Genomic DNA, 22,665 nt, shown 5'->3' on the forward strand with positions numbered 1-22,665 from the left:
GATCCCGCCATATAGTAAGAAGTTAGCCACAATAAGGTAGTAAGTAGTAGTGACCTAAGGTCGGTCTCTTAACAATGTGCAAAGAAGTAATGTCTGCCTCAGGCACATCAAAGTATCGAATGGCTACAAAACCCCGCTGACGGGTCCTCGTGGTATTGGAGTATAGTGAGCCCTAGGCACTTACAATAGCAAATGGCTCAATACTAGCCCACGGATCTTTGAAAAACCTCCAACCCCTTCACCCACATAGAACACCCTCCCGATCCGTAATAAACCTTCAGGTCCCTATCAGTCGTCCTGCCTAACTGAGAGATAAAAATGCGCCTAGCGTGCGTTTCTCCCGCCAAGTTGCGGGCTTTGTCAAAGGCAATTACGAGACGGGAGATGCACTCCTACAAATAGCCGTGGGACGAATGGTAAAAATTTGAATGGGCCAATCAGTGTGAAACGTCACAAAGGAGATGAGCCGACAAATGCTACACTCTCTCCTTGTGACAAGCGCAAAACCTTGTTTGAAAAAAATGCCCATGGGATTTCCTATTGAGCAATAATGTTGCCGTTCATCCTGTCACTTATAGAAATGACACAGTATTTCCACTGAGGCAAACAAATACAAAGTGGGACATTCACTAAGAATCGTTGTTGTGCCAGCGTCCGTTTCGCCGCGCTTCGCCAGGCGTATTTTCGCCAGCGCTACACAAATTCACTAAAATCCGAAGTTGCGCTCAGGGGAAGTGTAAGGTTGCGAAGTTGCACTAGCGTTAATTCGCCAAGCAAAGCGAAGTTACGCTAGCAATGCTTAATTTGCATACGGCGCCAAATTGAAGTTACAATGGAGGTATATGTAGCAGCACTACACAAGCCTGGGAAGCCTTCAAAACAGCAAATAAAATTTTTATTTTGCCCTACACATGTGCCCATTGTATAGTTAAGGTGCCATGAGTTAGGAAATGTAGGGGGGAAGGAGGGTAGCCCCAAAAAATTTTTCGATCTTTTTCAGCCTATCACCCATAAAAAATTAAAAAACGCCAGCGTTTTTTGGGATTTAGAAAATGTTTTAATTTTTTTTTGAAGCAATCCCTATCTACTCTATTGCACTTCACCTGGTCTGAGGTGGCGACGGAAGTCTGGCGTAAAAGGTAGCGTTCAGAATCATTTGCGCGTCAGTGAATTTGCGTAGTTAAGTCTGTTGCGCAAATTCGCCAGGCGTAAGGGGGCGAAGTAACACTAGTGAATTTACGCCTGCGTCCGATAGTGAATCGGCGAATTAGCGAAAATGGGCTACGCTGGCGCATTCACGCTGGCGTTAGGCGCTAGGCGTTTAGTGAATTTGCCCCAAAGTGTGCAGACTGAATTATACAAGTGTGTATGCTGGATCAATTAACCCTTCACACCCACGATCATGCTGTTATACTGCAATGAACTGTTGAACAGTATAGATTTTATAGCACTTAACCCTTCAAGTGCTGAATACCAACAGTTTAGCGCACATGAAAAGTATCAGGGATGGTTAGGATGGCAAAGCTGTCTGCCTTGTGGTCCAATCTAATCATCGATGGAATAAGTGTGGACTTGGTCACATAGTATTAGAGAATCCAAGATAGTTCAGATACAAACTGCCAAGGGGACGTTTGCCCCAATTGCCAAGGGTAATTAATAATGCCAGTGACGCGTCCACATAGTGAATGGATACTGTCAAGTGTCACACCTCGACCCAGTTTTCCCACTTTATTGCTATAGCAGAGAAAGGATGAGTTTCAATAGCCAAGCCACTAAATTTAGTCTTTATCTTTTTGACTGTATCTTTTGTAGAGGTCTGGGATTTAAGGGAATGGGAGGAATATATATATTGCAGATATTGCAGATATGTGGCTTTCTGCCCAGTCCATGATTTTGGACACTTCCTTGAGGGCTGCTGCACTTCTCGTGCCACCTTGTCTGTTCAGGTACGCAACTGTTGTTCCATTGTCGGATTGAATGCGAATGTGTTTGTGTAGGAGAAATTCCTGCCACTGAGTCAGTGCGTTGAAAACTGCTCTGAGTTCCAACGTGTTAATGTGTAGTCTGGACTCTGTTAGTGGCCACATCCCTTGGCACGTTCTTGGTGGCCAGAAGGCCTCCCACCCTCTGAGGCTTTCATCAGTGGTGATTACCTCCTGAACTGGCCAAGCCCATCTCCTGCCTTGTTGGAGGTGCAGAAGGTATGACCACCAAAGAAGACTGGCAATGGTAGATTGCTTCAGTTGAATTACTTGCGCGTGATTTTGATGCATTTTGTTCCATTGATGGAGAAAATCCCACTAAAGTGGTCTGAGGTGTCGTTTGCCGAAGGGAATCGCCTCTATGCTGGAGGCCATGAGTCCCAGGAGTTTGAGAACGCTGTGAGCAGTCTGTTGAGGATGATTGGTGAAGGCCCTGGCCAACTCTTGAAGTGCTAACGCCTTGGGCGGTGGCAGATACACTTTGCCTATGTTTGAGTCTATTATCATGCAGAGGAATTCTAACTTTTGTGTAGGTATGAGGGTGCTCTTTTTGTGGTTGATGAGCCAGTTAGGGTTTGGATGCAAGTATTTACTTGTTGCTGAGTTATTGATTGTGACTGACCTGTGATTATAATGTCGTCGAGGTGCTGTCACTGCGATACCTTCAGTTCTCAGTGTTGCCAACAGAGCATTGGGTACTTTGGAGAATATCCGAGGTGCTGAGGTAAGGACGAATGGGAGGGCCCAAAACTGAAAATGTTGGTCGCCTACTGCAAACCTTAGGAACCGTTGATGATGTGGGTGAATGGGTACATGTAGGTATGTCCACTTTTGACATAAATACTTGTGGCTGAAGAAACTTTAGGATTGTGGGAAGGGATTCCATCTTGAAGCGTTCGTACCAGATGAACTGGTTAAGTGGGTGTAGATTAAGTACTGAGGATAGCCTCCGTCTTTTTTTTTTTGGAACTAAAAATTTGACTAATAGTCTTTGAATCTGTTTTTTTGCAGGAACTATGGCTATGACATTGGCTTCTAAGAGTTCCAGAATAATACTCTGTAGTGCTTGCTGTTTGTGAAGAAGCCGGGGCACTAGAGATAATACAAATCATTTCCCTGTGGCTTTCTGTGAAAACTAATTTTGTAACCATGGTTTACAATATTTAATATCCAAGGGTCGGAAATGGAGGCTTGCCATGCTGGCAAATAGTCTATCAATTGGATTTATTTTTGGAGAAAGCATCAGGAATCCTGCCCTTTTGGTGGGATCGGTTTCCTGGTGGAGCGATGTGAAACGCATTGAAACGCCTGCTGGATTGGTCCTGTGATAATTCCGTTTATGGAACTCCCGCTTTGGTTTCCTGCCGTGTGGAAGGAATGCCCCTTTGCCGCCCGTGACATCTGCTATAATTTGTTTAAGCTCCGATCCAAACAATTGTGAACCAGAAAACTGTAACAAAGTAAGCTTGTTCTTTGAAGCAGTCAGGGCCGGAACGAGGGGTAGGCAGAGTAGGCGCCTGCCTAGGGCGAAATCATTGGGGGGGCGTACTTTTAAGGGGGGATTTTTTTTCTCTTTTTCATTTTTTAATTGCTTGGCCTTTAATAGTATTTACTGTAATAATCTGTACCTTCTATTCAACATGCTGCAGTGCGGCACATGCGCAGTAGGTGGCGCCCCGTGCATGCATGCGTCAATTACATCACTGACACGACTGGGCAGCAGAGAGAGGCAGAGAGATGGCGCGTTGGTGTGGCTCACACTGAAGACATTTGAAGAGCAGAAAAAATCCACCTGGGCTAGTTTTCTGACACTTCCTGCTGACACAGGTAAAGATTGGGGGCAATAAGATGGCTGATGGGCTTGCTGGTAGAGGTACAGGGGGTGTAGTATGATGGCTACTGGGCTTGCTGGTACAGAGGGGGGCAGTATAATGGCTTCTGGGCTTGCTGATAGGGGGGGACAGTATGATGGCTACTGGGATTGCTGGCACAGGTACAGGGGGGCAGTATGATGGCTACTGGGCTTGCTGGCACAGGCGGGCAGTATGATGGCTACTGGGCTTGCTGATACAGGGGGGCAGTATGATGGCTACTGGGATTGCTGGCACAGGTATAGGGGGCAGCATTATGGCTACTGAGCTTGCTGGTACAGGGGGGTAGTATTATGGCTACTGGGCTTGCTGATACAGGGGGCAGTATGATGGCTACTGGGCTTGCTGGTACAGGAGGGGCAATATGATGGCTACTGGGCTTGTTGGTACAGGGGGGGCAGCATGATGGCTACTGGGCTTGCTTGCACAGGCAGGGTAGTATGATGGCTACTGGGCTTGCTGGCATAGGTACAGATTTGGGGGCAATAGCTTGGCTGCTGCTGGCATAGGTATGCAGATGACTGGGGCAAAATGATAGTTTTGTGGCTGCTGCTGACAGCCTGGAACAGGTACAGCTTGGGGGCAATATGAGGTATTGGCTGCTGTTGGCATAGATACAGATGTCAGCAGTATGATGGTTGCTAGCACTGGTATATGGGGGCAATGAAGAAGGAGGAGATAATTTTATGTGGCTAAATGATGGCAGCTGACATGTTGTGGCAAAGGAATTCCAACGACACACAGGACATTACATATTTATATAAATGAAAACTTTCATTCATTAATGTCTTGGAAGATTTCTTTATTAAAAAATAAAACCTTAATGGTATGTGGGAAATGATAAACGCTGAACGGGGGGGGGGGCGCTGATTGAAGCCATTGCCTAGGGTGCCAAAATACCTTGGCCCGGCCCTGGAAGCAGTATCTCCAATTAGGGAGCCATAACACCCTACAAGCAGTGACAGAAGCTGCTGAGGCTCTGGCCGCAAGGTTGGAGATCTCGAGTGTCTCTTCTCCTAAACAGGACAATGCGGATTTCATTTTGTCAAGCTCCTGCTGATATGTTCTGCTGAGGACGGTGGTGAACTAACTAGTTCCTGGCACCAATATCGGGCTTTTCGTCACCATGGCCGCTGCTGCCGCAGGCCTTAAAACTACTGCTGAACACTGAAAGTCTTTCTTTAATGCAGAGTCAAATTTTCTCTCCATAGGATCCTTTAGGGATCCTGCATCCTCTGCTGGTAAGGTGGTATTTTTTGAAATTCTGACTATAGGAGGATCCACTTTAGGAATTTTATCCCATTTTTGCATGAGGTCCACTGCGACTGGGTAAGTATTGAAAAATGTGGGAGGAATGTGAGCCTACCTCTCTGGGTGAGACCATTCAGCATCTACTGCTTTGGTGATTGACTTAGAGACTGGAAAGGCTCTGGGTCTTTTAACTGCATTACCCAATACTTTATCAGCTTTGGAATGTGCTATCTGTTCCTCTTTGATTTCTAAGGTGGAGAAAACGGAACAAAGAAGACCTTTGACTTCTTCTGGTTGCTTAGAATTGTCTTCAGCAGATTCTGACTCTGAATCTGATGCAGAATCATCTGTATGAGAAGAGCAAGTTTCACTATCCTCTGACTGTGGAGAAGAGTGATTCTCTGAATGTGACCCTGAAGGGGAAGGTGATCTAGGCCTGGAGCGTTTTAATGTTGACTTGACAGTAGGTGTACGGGCTGTTATGGCCTAGTCTACGGTTTGTTGAATAGTGGACTGAAACCACAACATACGGAGTAAAATCTTGTGCTGGCAGGCTCGGTACTTGAGCTGCAGCTGGAAGTGTTCCACTCTGTGGCAGCATTATGCCTGCTGTAGTGTGCTGTTCTGATACATCATTAGTTATTGATAGGCTATCCGCAATATTTAATTGTGTGCCTTGTGAGTTATGAATTTGTGCCTTGGTAATGACCTTTTTTGCTGAAATAAGGAGCACCAGACCTCTTCAAGAGGGAGCTCAAGGCTCATTGGTAAGATGTAGGGAGCACTCCTGAGCTCAACCATGTATGTAGTACTTACCTGACGATTCTGTATCGTTATAGGCTCTACCCGTGACTATACTTATAACAGGGAGCACTATATTAAGATTCTAGTAGGAGAAGGAAAAATGCTGCCTCCTAGGCAGGACAAACTAAAAAAACTGAGGTTGGAGGTGGAGTCACGGGAAGAGGAGGGGAAGGAAGAGTTCTTAATTTGTCCTGCCTCCAGAGAGGAGCAACTTAACCCCAGTCGTCCTGCACTGACAGGTAGGGCCGTACGGAGAAACTTGTCATGTATCGTTTCACTATTACGAGTGTGTCACGGTCGGCACCCAACACCAGAACAAACGCCAGGCACCCTGGTCTCGGCTCGTGCTTCACCAGTAGTGTGACCGGCTTTGGGCTTCGGGAGGAGCCCTCGGCTTACTTGGATGCCACCTGGACTTAAACGAGAGGTGCAAGATGAGGGTTCTGGATAGGCAGAGGGGCACGACTGTAGAGCAAAGTCTTTGGACAGAAGGTCGTAGTACAAGGCATTAGGCAATAGAGTAGTCAGATCAGGCCACGTCGAGGCAGGCAGAGAATAAGTGTAGTCAGGCAGGCAAGGGTCAAACCAGGAAGTCGATCAGAGGGTTAAGCAGAAGAGGTAGTCGGTATTCAGGCAAGGGTCAGGATCCAGAGGTCAGAATAGTCAAAAGCCAGTCAGGGGTCACAACAGGAATCACAAACAGGTTCAGACAGATATAGCTTAAGCTCAGAAGCACCAGGAACAAATCCTATCACGGGCGATGAAGAATTAGCGGAGCCCCCTTAAATACCTATTTGAATTTCGCGCCAATGTGCGCTGGTGTCATCACGCCAGCGCACTCGCGTCTATAAAACCCACGAGACGTGGTTGCGCGCATCTTAAGTAGCCGCAACGGCGGTCGAAGAAGAACGGCCTCCCCGCCGCACCACTAGACCACCAGGTACAGTAAGTTCCTGACAGAGTAACACTAGTCCGTCATTGTGTGACAATAGTACATGATACACTGAATGGCAAAACCAATACAATACATTGTCGTAAATATATGGCACAACTAATGTGTTGTTACAAATGTTATTGCTACATGAAGAGCTTTTATATAAAGGTGTTCATTGTAAAGCTCTCGTTTAAGCCATTGGGACTGTGAATTCATCAAAAATATCCACTCGCGCTCTCTGGATAAAGGGCTGTTTCCAGATCTCCCCCTCTTATACCAAGGGACACCTGGGAGAGACCCATTGCTTTTAAAGGAGAATTCAACCCCCAATTTGGATCCCCCTTCCCCTCTACCCTAAATAGGCCCCCTCCCTCCTGGCCTACCTGGCACCCTGGTGGGAGCTCCCGGCTCCCTGACAACATCCCACCAGATATGTACCCTTATCGATTACTGCAGAGCTTATATTTCTGGGAGGAATGAATTTACTCTTGGGTTTCAAAGATCTCACGGGATCGGTTTGTTCGATCAGTAAGTCATTCCGATCGGAAAGGGCTTGTTGAAATGTTATTTACTCAGTTGTCAGGTTAGATGTGATGTGTGTCAAATTGTGTGGGTTTATTGGATCTGGTATAGCCATTAAGGGATTGACCAAACCATGCTCATTTTGTGTAGTATCTTGGTGGAAATGTTTCTTGAGCAAGAGTTTCCGACAGAAAAGGAAAAAATCTTTACATAAAGTGAAGGGATTTACATCATAACTAGGAGAGAAGGACAGACCCCTCTTTAGAACTGTATTTTGACTTTCAGAGAGGATATGATCACTGAGATTAATGATATTTAATGTCTCTGAGTTTTCCTCCCTCTGTTCCGATCGCGTTCCCAGTGATCCTGACGCCGATAGGCCCATTTGTCTCTGTTTCTTAACTCTCTTCCCCCTCTCCTGACCCTCTTCTGCTTTCTATCCCTAAAAAAGGTACCGTAGTGTTAGCTTGGGTAGGATTGGTGGCACTATCATCATCCGATCTTTCTGATCTAGATAGATCACTTTGGGATGTATTTCTACTGGTAACTCTACGTCCCCATTTGAACACCGTACCCATAGTATAGTCCGTAGCGTCTCTCAAATATTTCTGTTTCTTTCTATCCATTATTTCTTGTGCAACTGTATTAATTCTGGACATACGTGAGATGTATACTTCATTCTGAGAGAATTCGGATAAGGTTTCTCAATATCATTGATCTTAATAGTTAGATCAGATACAACCTGTTGCTTGTGTTCACGAGTTCGAGTGAGTAGTTGCATAGAACATTTATGTAGTATCTCCTCCCACCTCCTCTTAAAGTTATCATCACGAATTTCAAAGGTAGGGAGGATCCTAATGCGCAACCCCCTAGAGATAATATTGTCCTCTATAGATTTGTTAAATGTGGAAACCGACCACCATGCTTTGGTCAACTTAATCTGTTGCTGCTGGTATTCCCATAGCAACCATTTCCAGTCGCCTTCTGATTGGGAGCTATTACTGCCCGTTTCAACTTGGAATACATCAGACAATTGAATTGACCACTTCTCAAAACGAGATTGCAAATTAACAATGTGGCTGACACGAATCTACCCAAACAGATCAAGAAGATGTGCGCTACACCCAGACATTCCAAAGGAAGATAGGAAAGAGTAATAATGAGTAAGAATGGAGTATTGGGGAGCACCAACCATCAAGCACAGTAGATGGTGAGCAGGGTCAGATAATTAATTGTATATGGGAGGGATCTCAAAGTGGGTGAAGGGGTTGGTATTGTGATGGGCATTCTCTGAGTGACTGTGCTGGGTATCACATTTTGGTGGTATTTAAGATACCCAATACCCACTGTGACCATTAAACTATTACTGGTTACACAGGTGCGTTAGCATTTTACTTCCTTAACCCTCCCATTAGCCGGTCAATCAGTCCCCTGCTTCTAACTGGTCTTTTAATGTTGCAGACTGGACACCGATTTTAACGGATCAATAAAAGTTACGTTTTAATTTTAATACTTCATATGAGCCCCGGAGCTTATGGATGGGAGGGTGCAGTTATATGGGTCAGTGCTTTGATTTTTTCTCTCCTCTCACTATACAAGTCTTTAGGGCACCTGCACCCATGAGATTAGCAGATACACCCATGTGCCCCTCATGTGTTACCCACACAAACATTAGCCGGCGGTCTCTGTTGGGCGATGCTCGTGGCGCAGGTAATGTACCTTGTAAAGTCATGTTGTTCCATAATGGATGTGAGTGGGATGGTAAATATTTAATGTCTCGTTATCTTGTTCATTTCCACAGGGGCTGAGTCAGGAGCTTGTACTTTGTCTGCCTGTGAATATACTGTATATATATATATATATATATATATCCCATTAGATTGTGCCTTTAATGCACCTCCAGGTCCTGATGCTTCGTGCATTTATAGTTAATGATCCAGAATTATTGATCAGATGTTGTTTCCTATCTCACCCAGTTTTCATTGAACACAAATGGAGCCCAGGCTAAGTGCCCTGCAGTTTGTGGAATCAGCACCAGGGGGCACTGGTACGACCCACAGCATTTCAAAATAAGAAAGCAGGAGAAATTAGACCATGCCCCCCTAATTGCCTCCATCATGCCCACAAACTGCCCCAAACCCAACCCACTTTCCAGTTTTCTCCACCCCTTTTGGGGCGTAAAATTCAGCACCGCCCAATCGAAATCAGGAAAACTGGTAGAACTGTTAATGCACAGTACTCTCCCCTCGTACTGCAGTCTCAACACTTCTGTACTCTCCCCCCGTTCTGTACTCCCCCCTCATACAATACTCTCCCCTCATACAGTACTCTCCCCTCATACTGCACTCTCCCCTCATACAGTCCTCTCCCCTCATCTGTACTCTTCCATCATACATTACTCTCCACTCAACGCATCAGGCAGGGTTGCCAGGTCTAATTTTAAACCACCAGCCTGGCAGCCCTGACATTGGCATTTGAATTCTCGCACACATGGTAAACACACAATATCCTACACTTTATTATAAAGAATAGGTGGGATACAGCAGAAACATGGGAGTTAGTCAGGAATGGGACAACCCCGTTACCTGAAGCCCCAATGCTCCCTCGGATGATGTCAGTTGAATATCGATAGTGATGTCAGAGTGTTGGACACAGATAAAAACAAAAAAAAGCAGCAGTGCAGGGGAACAAATTACTAGAAGTGAATGGGGAGTTGTTGATGCTTTTCTGTGACCGGTGTGGGATCAATACTAGTCAGTTTTATTTGCTGCCCTCGTGCAATTACTCCCGCACATATAACACCCATGAACTGACCTTAACCCAAGTGCAACTCACAACTAATAAGATGCAGAAAATAAAGCTACAAAGCTCTGAGCTTATAATTCCTTCCCACAGGCCCATTCCCTCTGATTCATTCAAATATTCTTTAGCCTCCTGCCCACGCACAGCCCCAACTCTGATCCCATCAACTTAATAAGAAAAAAAAATATGATTAAAATAAATAATGAAGGCCAATTGAAAAGTTGCTTAGAATCGCCCATTCTATAAAATACTAAAAGTTAACTTAAAGGTGAACCACCTCTTTAATATAGTGGCCCCACCCTGGGGTAGAGTCCTGCGCGGAAACAATTTTTGAAACCCAGACCTGTAACCCACACCCACATTTTTACCTACCTGACCCGCAACTGCCTGATCTGCAAACTGATCCGCGACACGCTGACCACCATAAAGCAGGAAGTGCCGTTGCTGGAAACGGGAAGTGATGTCATCATTAGTGGGCTAGGAAGAAAGAAAGAAAAAAAACGTTTAAAGGAGCATGACAAGGTCATTATTTGCAGCTTTTAGTTATATAGCTTTTTATTCAGCAGCTCTCCAGTTTGCAATGTTAACAGCTATCTGGTTGCTAGGGTGCAACTGACCCTACCAACCAAGTGGTGGTTTCAATGAGAAACTGGAATATGAGCTGGAGATACCAAAATAGAAGATCAGTAATAAATACCAATGACAACAAAATTAATCTCTTAAAAACACAGCCCCTAGTACAACAGTTTACGGGCTACCTGGGGACTACTCTGTGACCCCTATTTGAAAGCCAGGTCAGAAGAAATTAAAATAAAAACTGAAGAATGAACACAGTAGCAGTTCCATGTATAAATAGTCCCAGAAATCATTGCAGGATGGCACAGGGGCAATTTCATGTATAAATACCACCATTATGTGTAACTTTAGCCAGTGTACATGACAATGATGTCCATCCTGCGGCCCTCCAGTTGTTACAGGGCTTCAAACACAGAAGTAGAAGTACTGGAAGAAGGAGGGCTGCAGGTTGGACATTACTAAGGGCTTCCACATACCAGGTAGCAAGAAGCCCATCAGTAGCCACCACTGCACTGTCTATGACTGCACCCCTGTCATCCCAGCACCGCTCTCAACTAAAAGACTATTCAGCTCAGCATCTGGTGCCCCTACTGGTTCTGCACTTCTCCGACCCCTAAGTATCATCTCCCTCCACGGCACAGGGACAGCTGCTCCCTTTCCAGGGTCAGGTACTGACACCTGCCGCCTGCTAAGTGCTGCCATTAAATACAGAGAAGCCAGAAACGGCAGCAGCAGAAAGTTGCACTTGGTGCCCCATCGCGAGAGTCCATGGATCCTCCCGAAACTGAGTAAAGGCACCAGCACACGGGGTCAGCTCATGTCATACCTGGGGGAAGAAACTTCTCCTTAGTTTTGCCTCGCTCCAAAACCCACCGCCCCAGAGCAATGATACATGGGGAGAGAGACTCTACTCGGTTGCATTATTAGTAATTTTACACTTGCAGTGGAAATCCTGTGCCGGTGCTGGAGGAGAGAAGAGAAGCAGAGAGGTCCGCACTTCACCCACAAGTTTTTCTGTTGTTGCTGCACTTGTCAGGCTGCAGCCAGAGTGAGAATGAACAGACGTACTTGCAAACACACCGTGACGTGATTGGAGCAGCACTGCCATACCGCCAGCGGCCTTGAGGGGGTTCTGCCACTGGGCTTCCTCCTGTCTCCATCTGCTTCCGGCTTCCTCCTTCTTGCGCTCTCCTCTGCCCCCTACCTATCAAGAAATCTCCTGTGCAGGCCTGACGCTGAGGAGGGGCAAAAAATAGATTAATAAAGTTTAAATAAAAAAGAATTATCAGGCTGCCAGTGGGCCCCGAAAAGCAGTGGGCCCTGGGCAGATTCCCCTTTTGCCCTGATATTAAAGTGGCCCTGGACAAGGTCAGTGGGTAGTTCATGCCAACGGCACAATCACCTGGTTATCAACTTGTCCATTAAATGGGCTGTTCAACTGTCAGTTAGCTTTTAGTATGTTATAGAATGGCCAATTCTACGCAACTTTTCAATTGGTCTTCATTATTTAATTTATATTGTTTTGTTATTTACCCTTTTTTTCTGATTCTTTCCAGTTTTCAAATGGAGGTCACTGTCCCCATCTAAAAACAAATGCTCCGTAAAGCTACAAATGATCTATTATTGCTCTTTTTTATTATTCCTCTTTCTATTCAGCCCCTCCCTTATTCATATCCCAGTGTCTTATTCAAATAAGTGAATGGTTGCTAGGGTAATTTGGACCCTACCAACCAGATTTTGGAAAAAGCTGCTGAACAATTTAAAAACCACAAATAAAAAATGAAAACCAATGGCAAATTGTCTCAGAATATCCCTCTCAACATCATACTAACAGTTAACTCAAAGTGAACAACCCCTTTAAGTTAACTGTTAGTATGATATATTGGTTTTCACTTTTTATTATTTGTGGTTTTAGAGTCATTTAGCTTTTTATTCAGCAGCGCTCCAGTTTGCAGTTTCCACAATCTGGTTGCTAGGGTCCAAATTACCCTAGCAACCATGCATTGATTGGATTAAGAGACCGGAATATGAATAGGAGAGGCCTGGATAGAAAGAGGAGTAATAAAAAGTAGCAATAACAATTACTGAGCATTTTGTTTTTAGATGGGGTCAGTGACCCCCCACATTTGATATCTGGAAAGCATCACAAGAAGGCAAATAAATAAAAACTTTAAAAAAGAAATAATGAAGACCAATTGAAAAGTTGCTTAGAATTGTTTGTTCTATAACATACTAAACGTTTACATGAAGGTGAACCACCACTTTAATATGAAGGCCCCACCTTACGGTAGAGTACCCGCACCCACACCCACATTTTTACCTACCTGACCCGCAACTGCCTGATCTGCAAACTGATCCGCGACACGCTGACCAACATAAAGCAGGAAGTGCTGTTGCTGGAAATGGGAAGTGATGTCATCAGAATTGCTCTAGGCAGAGAAAAAACATTTTTAAAAACTTTAAAAAAAAAGGAATAAAACTTTTCAAGATCCACAACTTGACCTGCAAACCCTCAGACCACCAACCTGCATCTGAAAGGCCTTACTACAACCTACAGGTTCGCTGCTTTTTTGGGGGGTACCCAACACCCTGCAGGGCTCTACCCTGGGGTACTCAGACTCTTAGGACTGCCCTGCCTGGGAGCACATGGAAAATGGCACCAATCAGCTCTCCAACACTTGGATGCTCCATTGGGGTAACAGATTAGGAGACTGGTATATTTTTCGCAATTTTAAAAACAAACATGAAATCATAAGTGTAGGGCTCAGGCCAAGAGCACCCGGCCACGTGGATTGAACGGTGAGCGACTATAGAACCCAAAGGCCTAATTATAGTTGGATTGGTGGGAGTTTAATAGACAAAGAGGATATAGCCGCTACGGGTGCTGGATATATGTATATATAATTTGTGTGCTATGAACAACAGCAGCAGCACTGATTGGAACCCTGGCTGATGAATGAATGGATCCAACAGACTCAATAGGCCACACATACAAAGCAATGCTCAGTGTACTTAATAGGCTGTGTATGTACTGCACATCTAATTAGAAATAAATGCCATATAAACCTCACTCATCAAAATGGGAAACTTGCCCTTTAAGAGCAGGGAACAGAGGTGACTTCACCCGGGCGTTGTGACAGTTGGTTCAGTCCGTTGGTTGGCCCTGTGGTGAGAGGTAAGTGGACTTTCCCTCTGGGAGACTTCTTGTCAAAAAACTTTATTTTAGTGCAAAAAGAGGCAGGAATTAGGGCAATGTTTTCCCCCCAGACTAGTGGGTGTTGCGCCTCCCACTGATTTTAGTGAATTTGAAGGTTTTTCCCCTAAAATGTGCTTGGGAGGAGCCTTTAATCTTAGTGCTGGTTGGGAGACACAGACCAGGATTTGTCAGTTACACAGGACTGTCGCAAATATTCACATTTATTAATGAAGGGAACATTTGGGGACCCCTGTACCTCACCATAAGCTGCTTCATTTGTGTTCCCAGTACTGACAGGCTCCTTCGAGATTTGCCCCTCTGCCCCCTGGTATCTGCCCCCAGCCCTGCTCTTATGTACCAACATTGTAGCTAAATACATGTTCCCTTTATCCAAGTCTGGAACTAGGGGTGGGAAGCAGAGGCACGTGCCATGGGGACAGTAGGGGGTGATAGTAAATGAGTGGGGGACATACAGCAGGTCCCAGAGAAGAGAGGTGACTTTACCCATAGGGATTTGACAGTTGGTTTAGTTCGTTGGTTGGCTCTGGGTTAAGTGTATATTCTCTCCAAGACATTTTTTTGCCAAATATCCCTTATATTAGTGAAAAATGAGATAGTTGGTGACCCCCAGTCTGTAACTAGGGGTGGGAAGCAGAGGCACGTGCCATGGGGACAGTAGGGGGTGATAGTAAATGAGTGGGGGGGACATACAGCAGGTCCCATAGAAGAGAGGTGACTTTACCCATAGGGATTTGACAGTTGGTTTAGTCCGTTGGTTGGCTCTGGGTTAAGTGTATATTCTCTCTGGGGTTATTTGACAAATAACTTTTACTACAATAAAGAAAAAGGGCACAGGACCTGACAAAGCTCAAGTTTAGGGGACAATAGATCTCTGCCTTCCTCTGTATTATATAGGAAATATTAAGCACTAAATTCATTAACTTGCCTTTTTATTCTCTTTTCTATACAGATTGCTACAGAGCTTTTCCTGCTTTTTTTGGACTGTGATTTTGCTGTTACACCTGCCTGATAACACCTGGGTTTATTTTTGGCTTCTCCATTGTTCAGTCACATCCATCTTCATCTGAACAGTGTAAGAGAGAGCCAGGGGTTCCTTAGGGAGACCCCCTTGGGGTGCCCCGGCCTTGTGCCGCCCCCAATTTATTTTTTTAACATCGGAGAATCTTCTTGAAGAGGTAAATCTTGCAAATTCAACTGATTCAGCACATGATTTCTTCTTCAGCAAATCTGCCCTAAATTCACTTGAGGGGGGTCCCACGTGGCTTTGTGCATATGAGCCCATACGGTTACTGTATATGGGATTTATAAGAAGCCAATCCATCGCTATCAGCAGCATTAATAATACAAATAGGGGAATATACATAAGGAAATAATTGCCTTTAAGTTTACTTTTAGTATGTTATAGGATGGCTAACTCTTAGCAACTTTTCAATTGGTCTAAATTAAAGTTTTTTTTATATAGCTGCTGAATAAAAAGCTAAATAACTCAAAAACCACAAATTATAAAAAATGAAACCCAAGTACAAATTTTCAGAATATCACTCTCTACATCATACTAAACGTTTATTTAAAGGTGAACAAACCCTGTAACCGTGACTTCATTTTGCCTGATTGTGTCCATTTGTCCCTTTAGGTGTCGACGATGGAGGAGATAACGATCAAGACATCTCTCCTGGTAATGCCTCAGTGTAAAATAAATCCTCTCTCATCTGAACTGCTGTTTCCCTTTCACTCTTCTATAAAAGGGGAAGGAAACCTAGTTGGCGCAAAAACCCTCCCCCCCTCCCGTGTGTTGCCCATCCTCCCTCCTCCCCCCTGGCCTACCCGTCCCGCTGGGTAAATGCCCCTAACTTGTTACTTACCCTTCTGAGCAGGTCCAGTCCAGGGAGTTCACAGACGACATCTTCTTCCACGCGATCTTCCTGCTTTGACCTGCGCATGCGCAGTAGGAGCATTTCGCCGGTACGATCTACTGCGCATGCGCCAAAAGTACTTTGTGACTTTCGGTGCATGTGCAGTAGATCCGTACCGGCGAAATGCTCCTACTGCGCAAGCGCCAAAACGCCGTTCACAGCAGGAAGAAGATCACGTGGAAGAAGATGTCGTCTGTGAACTCCCTGGACTGGACCTGCGCAGAAGGGTAAGTAACAAGTTAGGGGCATTTGCCCAGCGGGACGGGTAGGCCAGGGGAGGGTGGGCAACACACGGGAGGGGGGGGAGGGTTTTTGCACCATCTAGGTTTCCTTCCCCTTTAAGCAGCTGTCTGTCTGTCTGTCTGCACTGCTTCCTTTTATACATACAGGTGGGAGCTGCCATACCATTTTCCTCTGTGCGGGTAGAACTGACATCCATGAAAAACAACCACTACATTTATTTCCTTTTTTCAGAATAAAATCTCCTTATTCCTGCAATATTTGCCCCATAGAAACCCCAAACCCTTTTCTGTCTCTATTCTCCTCAGATCCAGACTGACTGTGAGCAGCATTTAGAGCCATTTAGTATTCTGTCCCTAATGCTCTTTCCTTTCACTTACAGCCGCTGTACGTCGTCCTGGAGGACTTCAGGGAGGAAGACACCGACTTTAAGGCCCTTGCCTCTTATTACGGTAAAATCCTATTTTATTTATCAGTTCCTACGTTTTATTATACGTGAATTCCTTTCCCCCTTTAGCTCAGTATTTAACATAAATGTGTTTTTCCCACAGAACATCACTACCGGGTCTACTATGGCAAGAACGTCGTCCTGTAAGTAAAACATAAATGCTCTTATTACATGTTGGGAATCATTTGCTATTGCCCCAGGGGTAAGTGCAAGGGCAATAAGGCTGGAAAATGTTTTTATTAACGCTCAGTGATATTTTTCTTTTTCAGAGAGGACTTTATTCTTCGATATTTCAGCGACCCGAGGACGACGCACAGAGACAACATTTATGAGTACTGGGTGTTGATCCATTATCTGGTATGTAATGCAGAATAGATGTCTAGATAAATAGAGAATAAATGATATTAGATTGCCAGCTCTTGTGTAACGCTGCTACTTTCTTTATGTTACAGGAAGTGCTCGAGAGGGAGTGTGTCGCCCTCTACAGTGAGGAGTTGCTGCCTCCTGTAAGTGTCACTATTATTATAGGAGAGGTTATTATTCACTGTGTGTCTCTATAATAATTATATTATTAACATTGACTCTCTCCTTCCACAGGAAGCATCATCGGAACACTGGAGATGGGGGCAGCATTTCGAGTATCTGCGGCTGCAGAATGTAAGTTCCCCCATCACATGGGAATCCCACACCCTCACTGCCCTCAGCGTATAAAGGTACTATTAGCAGCACATATACAGACATAATCATAACTGTCTCCTTTCTTTCCCCTTTGCTCCTATCCTTGTGCCTCCCCTGCACCCGCAGACTATCCAATGGCACCTTCACCAGCTTGCCATGACGCTCTGGGAGAGGGAGCAGAAGCTGCAGGAGGCTGCTGGGTATGTATTTTGCACTAAACACTTTCAATTACGCTTACTGCCACTTTACAATAATGACAATAATGACATTTATTTCCCTTCAAATCTAGTGAGGAACAAAATGCAAGTCCTGCAGCTGAGGGAGAGGAGGAAGGAGCTCATGCAGTGGAGGAGGAGAAGGAAGAGGGAGCTCCTGGAGTACAACAAGCTCCTGCAGCAGAGGAGGAAGAGCAGAGAGAAGAGGGAGCTCCTGGAGAACAAGCTCCTGCTGCGGAGGAGAGAGAAGATGGAGCTCCTGGAGAAGAACAAGCTCCTGCAGTGGAGGAGGAAGAGCAGAGAGAAGAGGGAGCTCCTGGACAACAGCAAGGTCCTGCTGCTGCAGAGGAGGAGAGAGAAGAGCGAGCTCCTGGACAACAGCAAGCTCCTGCTGCTGCTGAGGAGGAGGAGAGAGAGGAGGGAGCCCCTGGGGAACAACCAGCTCCTGCACCGGAGGAGGAGAGAGAAGAGGGAGGCCCTGGGGAAGAACAAGCTCCAGCACCGGAGGAGGAAAGAGAAGAGGAAGTAGCAAAAGAACGAGCTCCAGAGGTGGAAGAGACCTTCGAAGATCCTCCGGTGGTAGAAAGGCCGACCCTCCGAAAACGGGTCAAGAAGGCCATAATGAAGAGGCTCCGCAGGGTTTGGGTAATGTATCAATTTACTGACAATTACCCTTCTTCTAGAGATACCTCATGTTGTCCAATGCAGCTCCACCTTACTTCCTGCTCTTCTGAGCATTTTCAATCAGAACAATAGAAAGGAAGTCATACACCCTGTCTGTTGAGCCCGCAGGCTGATCACTTTGAGGGCGCACCCCATAGACCAATGTTTGGCTGCCTTTAGGGTGTAAGAGGTTGCTGACAGGGATCTAAGTCTGCAGATAAAGTGTTGATTGTATAGTAGGCCAATAACAGGGGAGGCAGGTAACTCTTACAGGGCTGCTGGACATCTGGCTTAGATATCCACCTTTGGAAATGGGTTGCCACTGGCTAATGGACTGGCACCAGCTGATCAAAGAGTATAAAAGAATAAATGGCAGAGGCTCAGACTGAGATTCATAAGAGGCCCTGACATTCCATGTGTAGAGAGACCCAAACAGTCCCCAAAGGCCCAAAAATAGTGCGCTCTTAAAGCAACACTGAGCCTTTTATATCATAAAGAAACAAGTGTTTGTCTTTATTCTTATCTTAACATTTTCTAAATCTTTTCTTTTCAGCATTCCACCCAAAGACTCACCTGCTGCCGCCGACCCACCACCACGGCCTGAATCCTTTCCTTCCAACCTACCTATCCCGAGAGCGTATGTCTGTGTGTGTCTGTCTGTTATGTACAGGAGGGAGAGTGGGGGTTATGTACAGGAGGGAGAGTAGGGGGTTATGTACAGGAGGGAGAGTGGGGGGTTGTGTATAGGAGGGAGAGTGGGGGTTGTGTATAGGAGTGAGAGTGGGGGGTTGTGTACAGGAGGGAGAGTGGGGGTTATGTATAGGAGGGAGAGTAGGGGGTTGAGTATAGGAGTGAGAGTGGGGGGTTGTGTACAGGAGGGAGAGTGGGGGTTATGTATAGGAGGGAGAGTAGGGGGTTATGTACAGGAGGCAAACTAGGAGGTTGTGTATTGGAGGGAGAGAAGGAGGTTGTGTACAGGAGGGAGAGTAGGGGGTTATGTACAGGAGGGAGAGTAGGGGGTTGTGTACAGGAGGGAGAGTAGGGGGTTATGTACAGGAGGGAGAGTGGGGGTTATGTACAGGAGGGAGAGTAGGGATTTGTGTACAGGAAGGAGAGTGGGAGTTGTGTACAGGAGGGAGAGTGGGGGGTTGAGTATAGGAGGGAGAGTAGGGGGTTGAGTATAGGAGGGGGAGTGGGGATTATGTACAGAAGGGAGAGTGGGGGTTGTGTATAGGAGGGAGAGTAGGGGTTGTGTATAGGAGGGAAAGTAGGGGGGTTATGTATAGGAGGGAGAGTGGGGGTTGTGTATAGGAGAAGGTTGAGGGGGGTGTATAGGTGAGGGGTGAATAGGAGGTAGGGGTGTATAGGTAGGGGGCGGGGGGCGTCTAGCCATGATCCAGGGTGTAGAACCGACTGCCGTTTCTAGGAGTCAGGAAGGAATTTTTACCTTCAGTGCAGATTGGCCCCCATAGCACTCTAGGGTTTTTCTCCTTCCTCTGGATCATCCACTGTTAGGGAGGCCCAAATATAAATTGCCTATTAATTGTAATAAATCCTGTGCTCACCGCCAGGTTTCTCCATAAATATGTCTCTGTGTTTTTCTTTAATCCCTATGGTGAATATTGAGGGAAGGGGCTCCTGTGCCTCGTTCTACTAAAGATGACTGAGCGGTTGTGTGAGGGTAAAACTGGGTGGTGGTGCTGATACAGGGGTTTAGTTGAAGAAGGGAATGGGTTAATATCTCTGCAGGGTTAATTGATTAATATGTACATGACGGGGCTGAAAGACATAGGGACACATACTGATCTCTAATGATTGGAGGGAACTAGAATATTGCTTTACTCCATAGGCCACAATGTAACAGCATTTCCATTCAAGTCCAAGGCCCCTTTCTTAACACTGGAATTCCATCCACTTCCCACCAGCCTATTGTCACTATACCAGACATTTAGTATATGAAGGAGCTTGATATTGGCCAATGACTAAGCTGCATTTGTTTTTTGGGTACCACTTTCTCCAGGTTATGAGACGTCCTTTTGGGGTGGGGGGTTCCTGCTAAAGCGATTGAGTTAAAAACATTGGTGGCCTGGGGCCCTAAGAGTTAAAAACATTGGTGGTCTGGGGATCTAACAGTTAAAAACAATGGTGGCCTGGGGCCCTAAGATTTAAAAACATTGGTGGCCTGGGGCCCTAAGAATTAAAAACATTGGTGGCCTGGGGCCTAAGAGTTGTAAGTGGAACTGAGATGAAATCCTGGAGAAACGCACAGAAACCATTAAATGGAAAGTAAAAGATTCTTTAAAAAAGTGCAAAAAAAAACTGATAAAAGAAAGAGGAAAGAAGACAAGTGAAAAAGGGAAAGAAGAAAATATTTAGTGGAGTATAAAAACAAATTGGCCAACAGGAGCAGTTTGAGCAGGAACAGCGAGGCTTTAGCACAAGTCGATAGATGAAGGGAAGAAAATAAAGGGGCAGGTAACAAGCGGAGAGGCTTCTGTGTTTGTCATTTAAAGGTGGGACTTGTCTCCGTGGCTTTGTGCAATCCTTCCTGAGAGGCTGCAACACACACATACATTTCTGGATTCTTATCTGCTGCTTGTCACATGAATTAAACATACAGTAGCACAAAACTATTTACTGCCGGCGGAGCAGAGCCGGGGAACCTCGGGCAGATACACTAATCTCTCAAAAAGTTCCCTCACCCTCCTGTTATCCCAACAAAGGGGCCTCGGAACCCCTCGTAAGTTCATGCGAATCACCTGCTTATCCACTCGTCCATTAAAGGGGTTGTTCAGCTTTCACTTACCTTTTAGTAGGTTATAGAATGGTGAATTCTACGCAACTTTTCAATTGGTCTTCATTATTTACTTTTTATTTTTTTATTTACCTTTTTTTCTGATTCTTTACAGTTTTCTGATTCTTTTACAGTCACTGACCCCATCTAAAAACAAGTGCTCCGTAAAGCTACAAATGATCTATTATTGCTCTTTCTAATCACTCCTCTTTATATTCGGGCCTCCCTTATTCATATCGCAGGCTCTTATTCAAATAAATGAATGGTTGCTATGGTAATTTGGACCATAGCAACCAGATATTGGAAACTGCAAACTGGAGAGCTGCTGAAATGCTTTGATTTGAATAAGAGACTGGAGTATGAAAGGCAGAGGCTTAAATAGAAAGATGAGTAATAGAAAGTAGCAATAAAAATTATTTGTAGCCTTACTGAGCATTGGTTTTAGAGGGAGTCAGTGACCCCCATTTGAAATCTGGAAAAAGTCAGAAGAGGGCAAATATTAAACGAAGACCAAAAGTTGCTTAGAATCGGCCATTCTATATAATACTAAAATGAACTTAAAGGTGAACCATCCCTTTAATATAATGGCCCCACCCTGGGGTAGAGTCCTGCGTGGAAACAATTTTTGAAACCCGGACCTGTAACCCACACCCACATTTTTACCTACCTGACCCGCAACTGCCTGATCTGCAAACTGATCCGCGACACGCTGACCACCATAAAGCAGGAAGTGCCGTTGCTGGAAACGGGAAGTGATGTCATCATTAGTGGGCTAGGAAGAAAGAAAGAAAAAAAACGTTTAAAGGAGCATGACAAGGTCATTATTTGCAGCTTTTAGTTATATAGCTTTTTATTCAGCAGCTCTCCAGTTTGCAATGTTAACAGCTATCTGGTTGCTAGGGTGCAACTGACCCTACCAACCAAGTGGTGGTTTCAATGAGAAACTGGAATATGAGCTGGAGATACCAAAATAGAAGATCAGTAATAAATACCAATGACAACAAAATTAATCTCTTAAAAACACAGCCCCTAGTACAACAGTTTACGGGCTACCTGGGGACTACTCTGTGACCCCTATTTGAAAGCCAGGTCAGAAGAAATTAAAATAAAAACTGAAGAATGAACACAGTAGCAGTTCCATGTATAAATAGTCCCAGAAATCATTGCAGGATGGCACAGGGGCAATTTCATGTATAAATACCACCATTATGTGTAACTTTAGCCAGTGTACATGACAATGATGTCCATCCTGCGGCCCTCCAGTTGTTACAGGGCTTCAAACACAGAAGTAGAAGTACTGGAAGAAGGAGGGCTGCAGGTTGGACATTACTAAGGGCTTCCACATACCAGGTAGCAAGAAGCCCATCAGTAGCCACCACTGCACTGTCTATGACTGCACCCCTGTCATCCCAGCACCGCTCTCAACTAAAAGACTATTCAGCTCAGCATCTGGTGCCCCTACTGGTTCTGCACTTCTCCGACCCCTAAGTATCATCTCCCTCCACGGCACAGGGACAGCTGCTCCCTTTCCAGGGTCAGGTACTGACACCTGCCGCCTGCTAAGTGCTGCCATTAAATACAGAGAAGCCAGAAACGGCAGCAGCAGAAAGTTGCACTTGGTGCCCCATCGCGAGAGTCCATGGATCCTCCCGAAACTGAGTAAAGGCACCAGCACACGGGGTCAGCTCATGTCATACCTGGGGGAAGAAACTTCTCCTTAGTTTTGCCTCGCTCCAAAACCCACCGCCCCAGAGC

At 45.4% G+C, this 22,665-nt stretch overlaps 2 protein-coding genes across 8 annotated transcripts in view; both read left to right on the plus strand.

Moving 5' to 3' along the window:
* LOC121400994 (WD repeat-containing protein 91-like) overlaps positions 1 to 22,665 on the plus strand; it is a 1,149,255-nt gene that overhangs the window by 493,481 nt on the left and 633,109 nt on the right. The gene's annotated exons all lie outside the window — the stretch shown is intronic.
* On the plus strand, positions 15,038 to 18,845 carry LOC121401001 (caldesmon-like). The gene is made up of 10 exons (XM_041585401.1): positions 15,038 to 15,134; positions 15,593 to 15,634; positions 16,495 to 16,564; positions 16,664 to 16,703; positions 16,830 to 16,917; positions 17,013 to 17,066; positions 17,158 to 17,217; positions 17,365 to 17,438; positions 17,528 to 18,098; positions 18,670 to 18,845. Exons 2-10 carry the CDS (start codon positions 15,602 to 15,604, stop codon positions 18,718 to 18,720), a joined length of 1,041 nt encoding a protein of 346 aa, XP_041441335.1. The 5' UTR covers positions 15,038 to 15,134; positions 15,593 to 15,601; the 3' UTR covers positions 18,721 to 18,845.

Source organism: Xenopus laevis, chromosome 3L, assembly GCF_017654675.1.
Source record: "Xenopus laevis strain J_2021 chromosome 3L, Xenopus_laevis_v10.1, whole genome shotgun sequence".
Lineage (NCBI taxonomy): Eukaryota > Metazoa > Chordata > Amphibia > Anura > Pipidae > Xenopus > Xenopus laevis.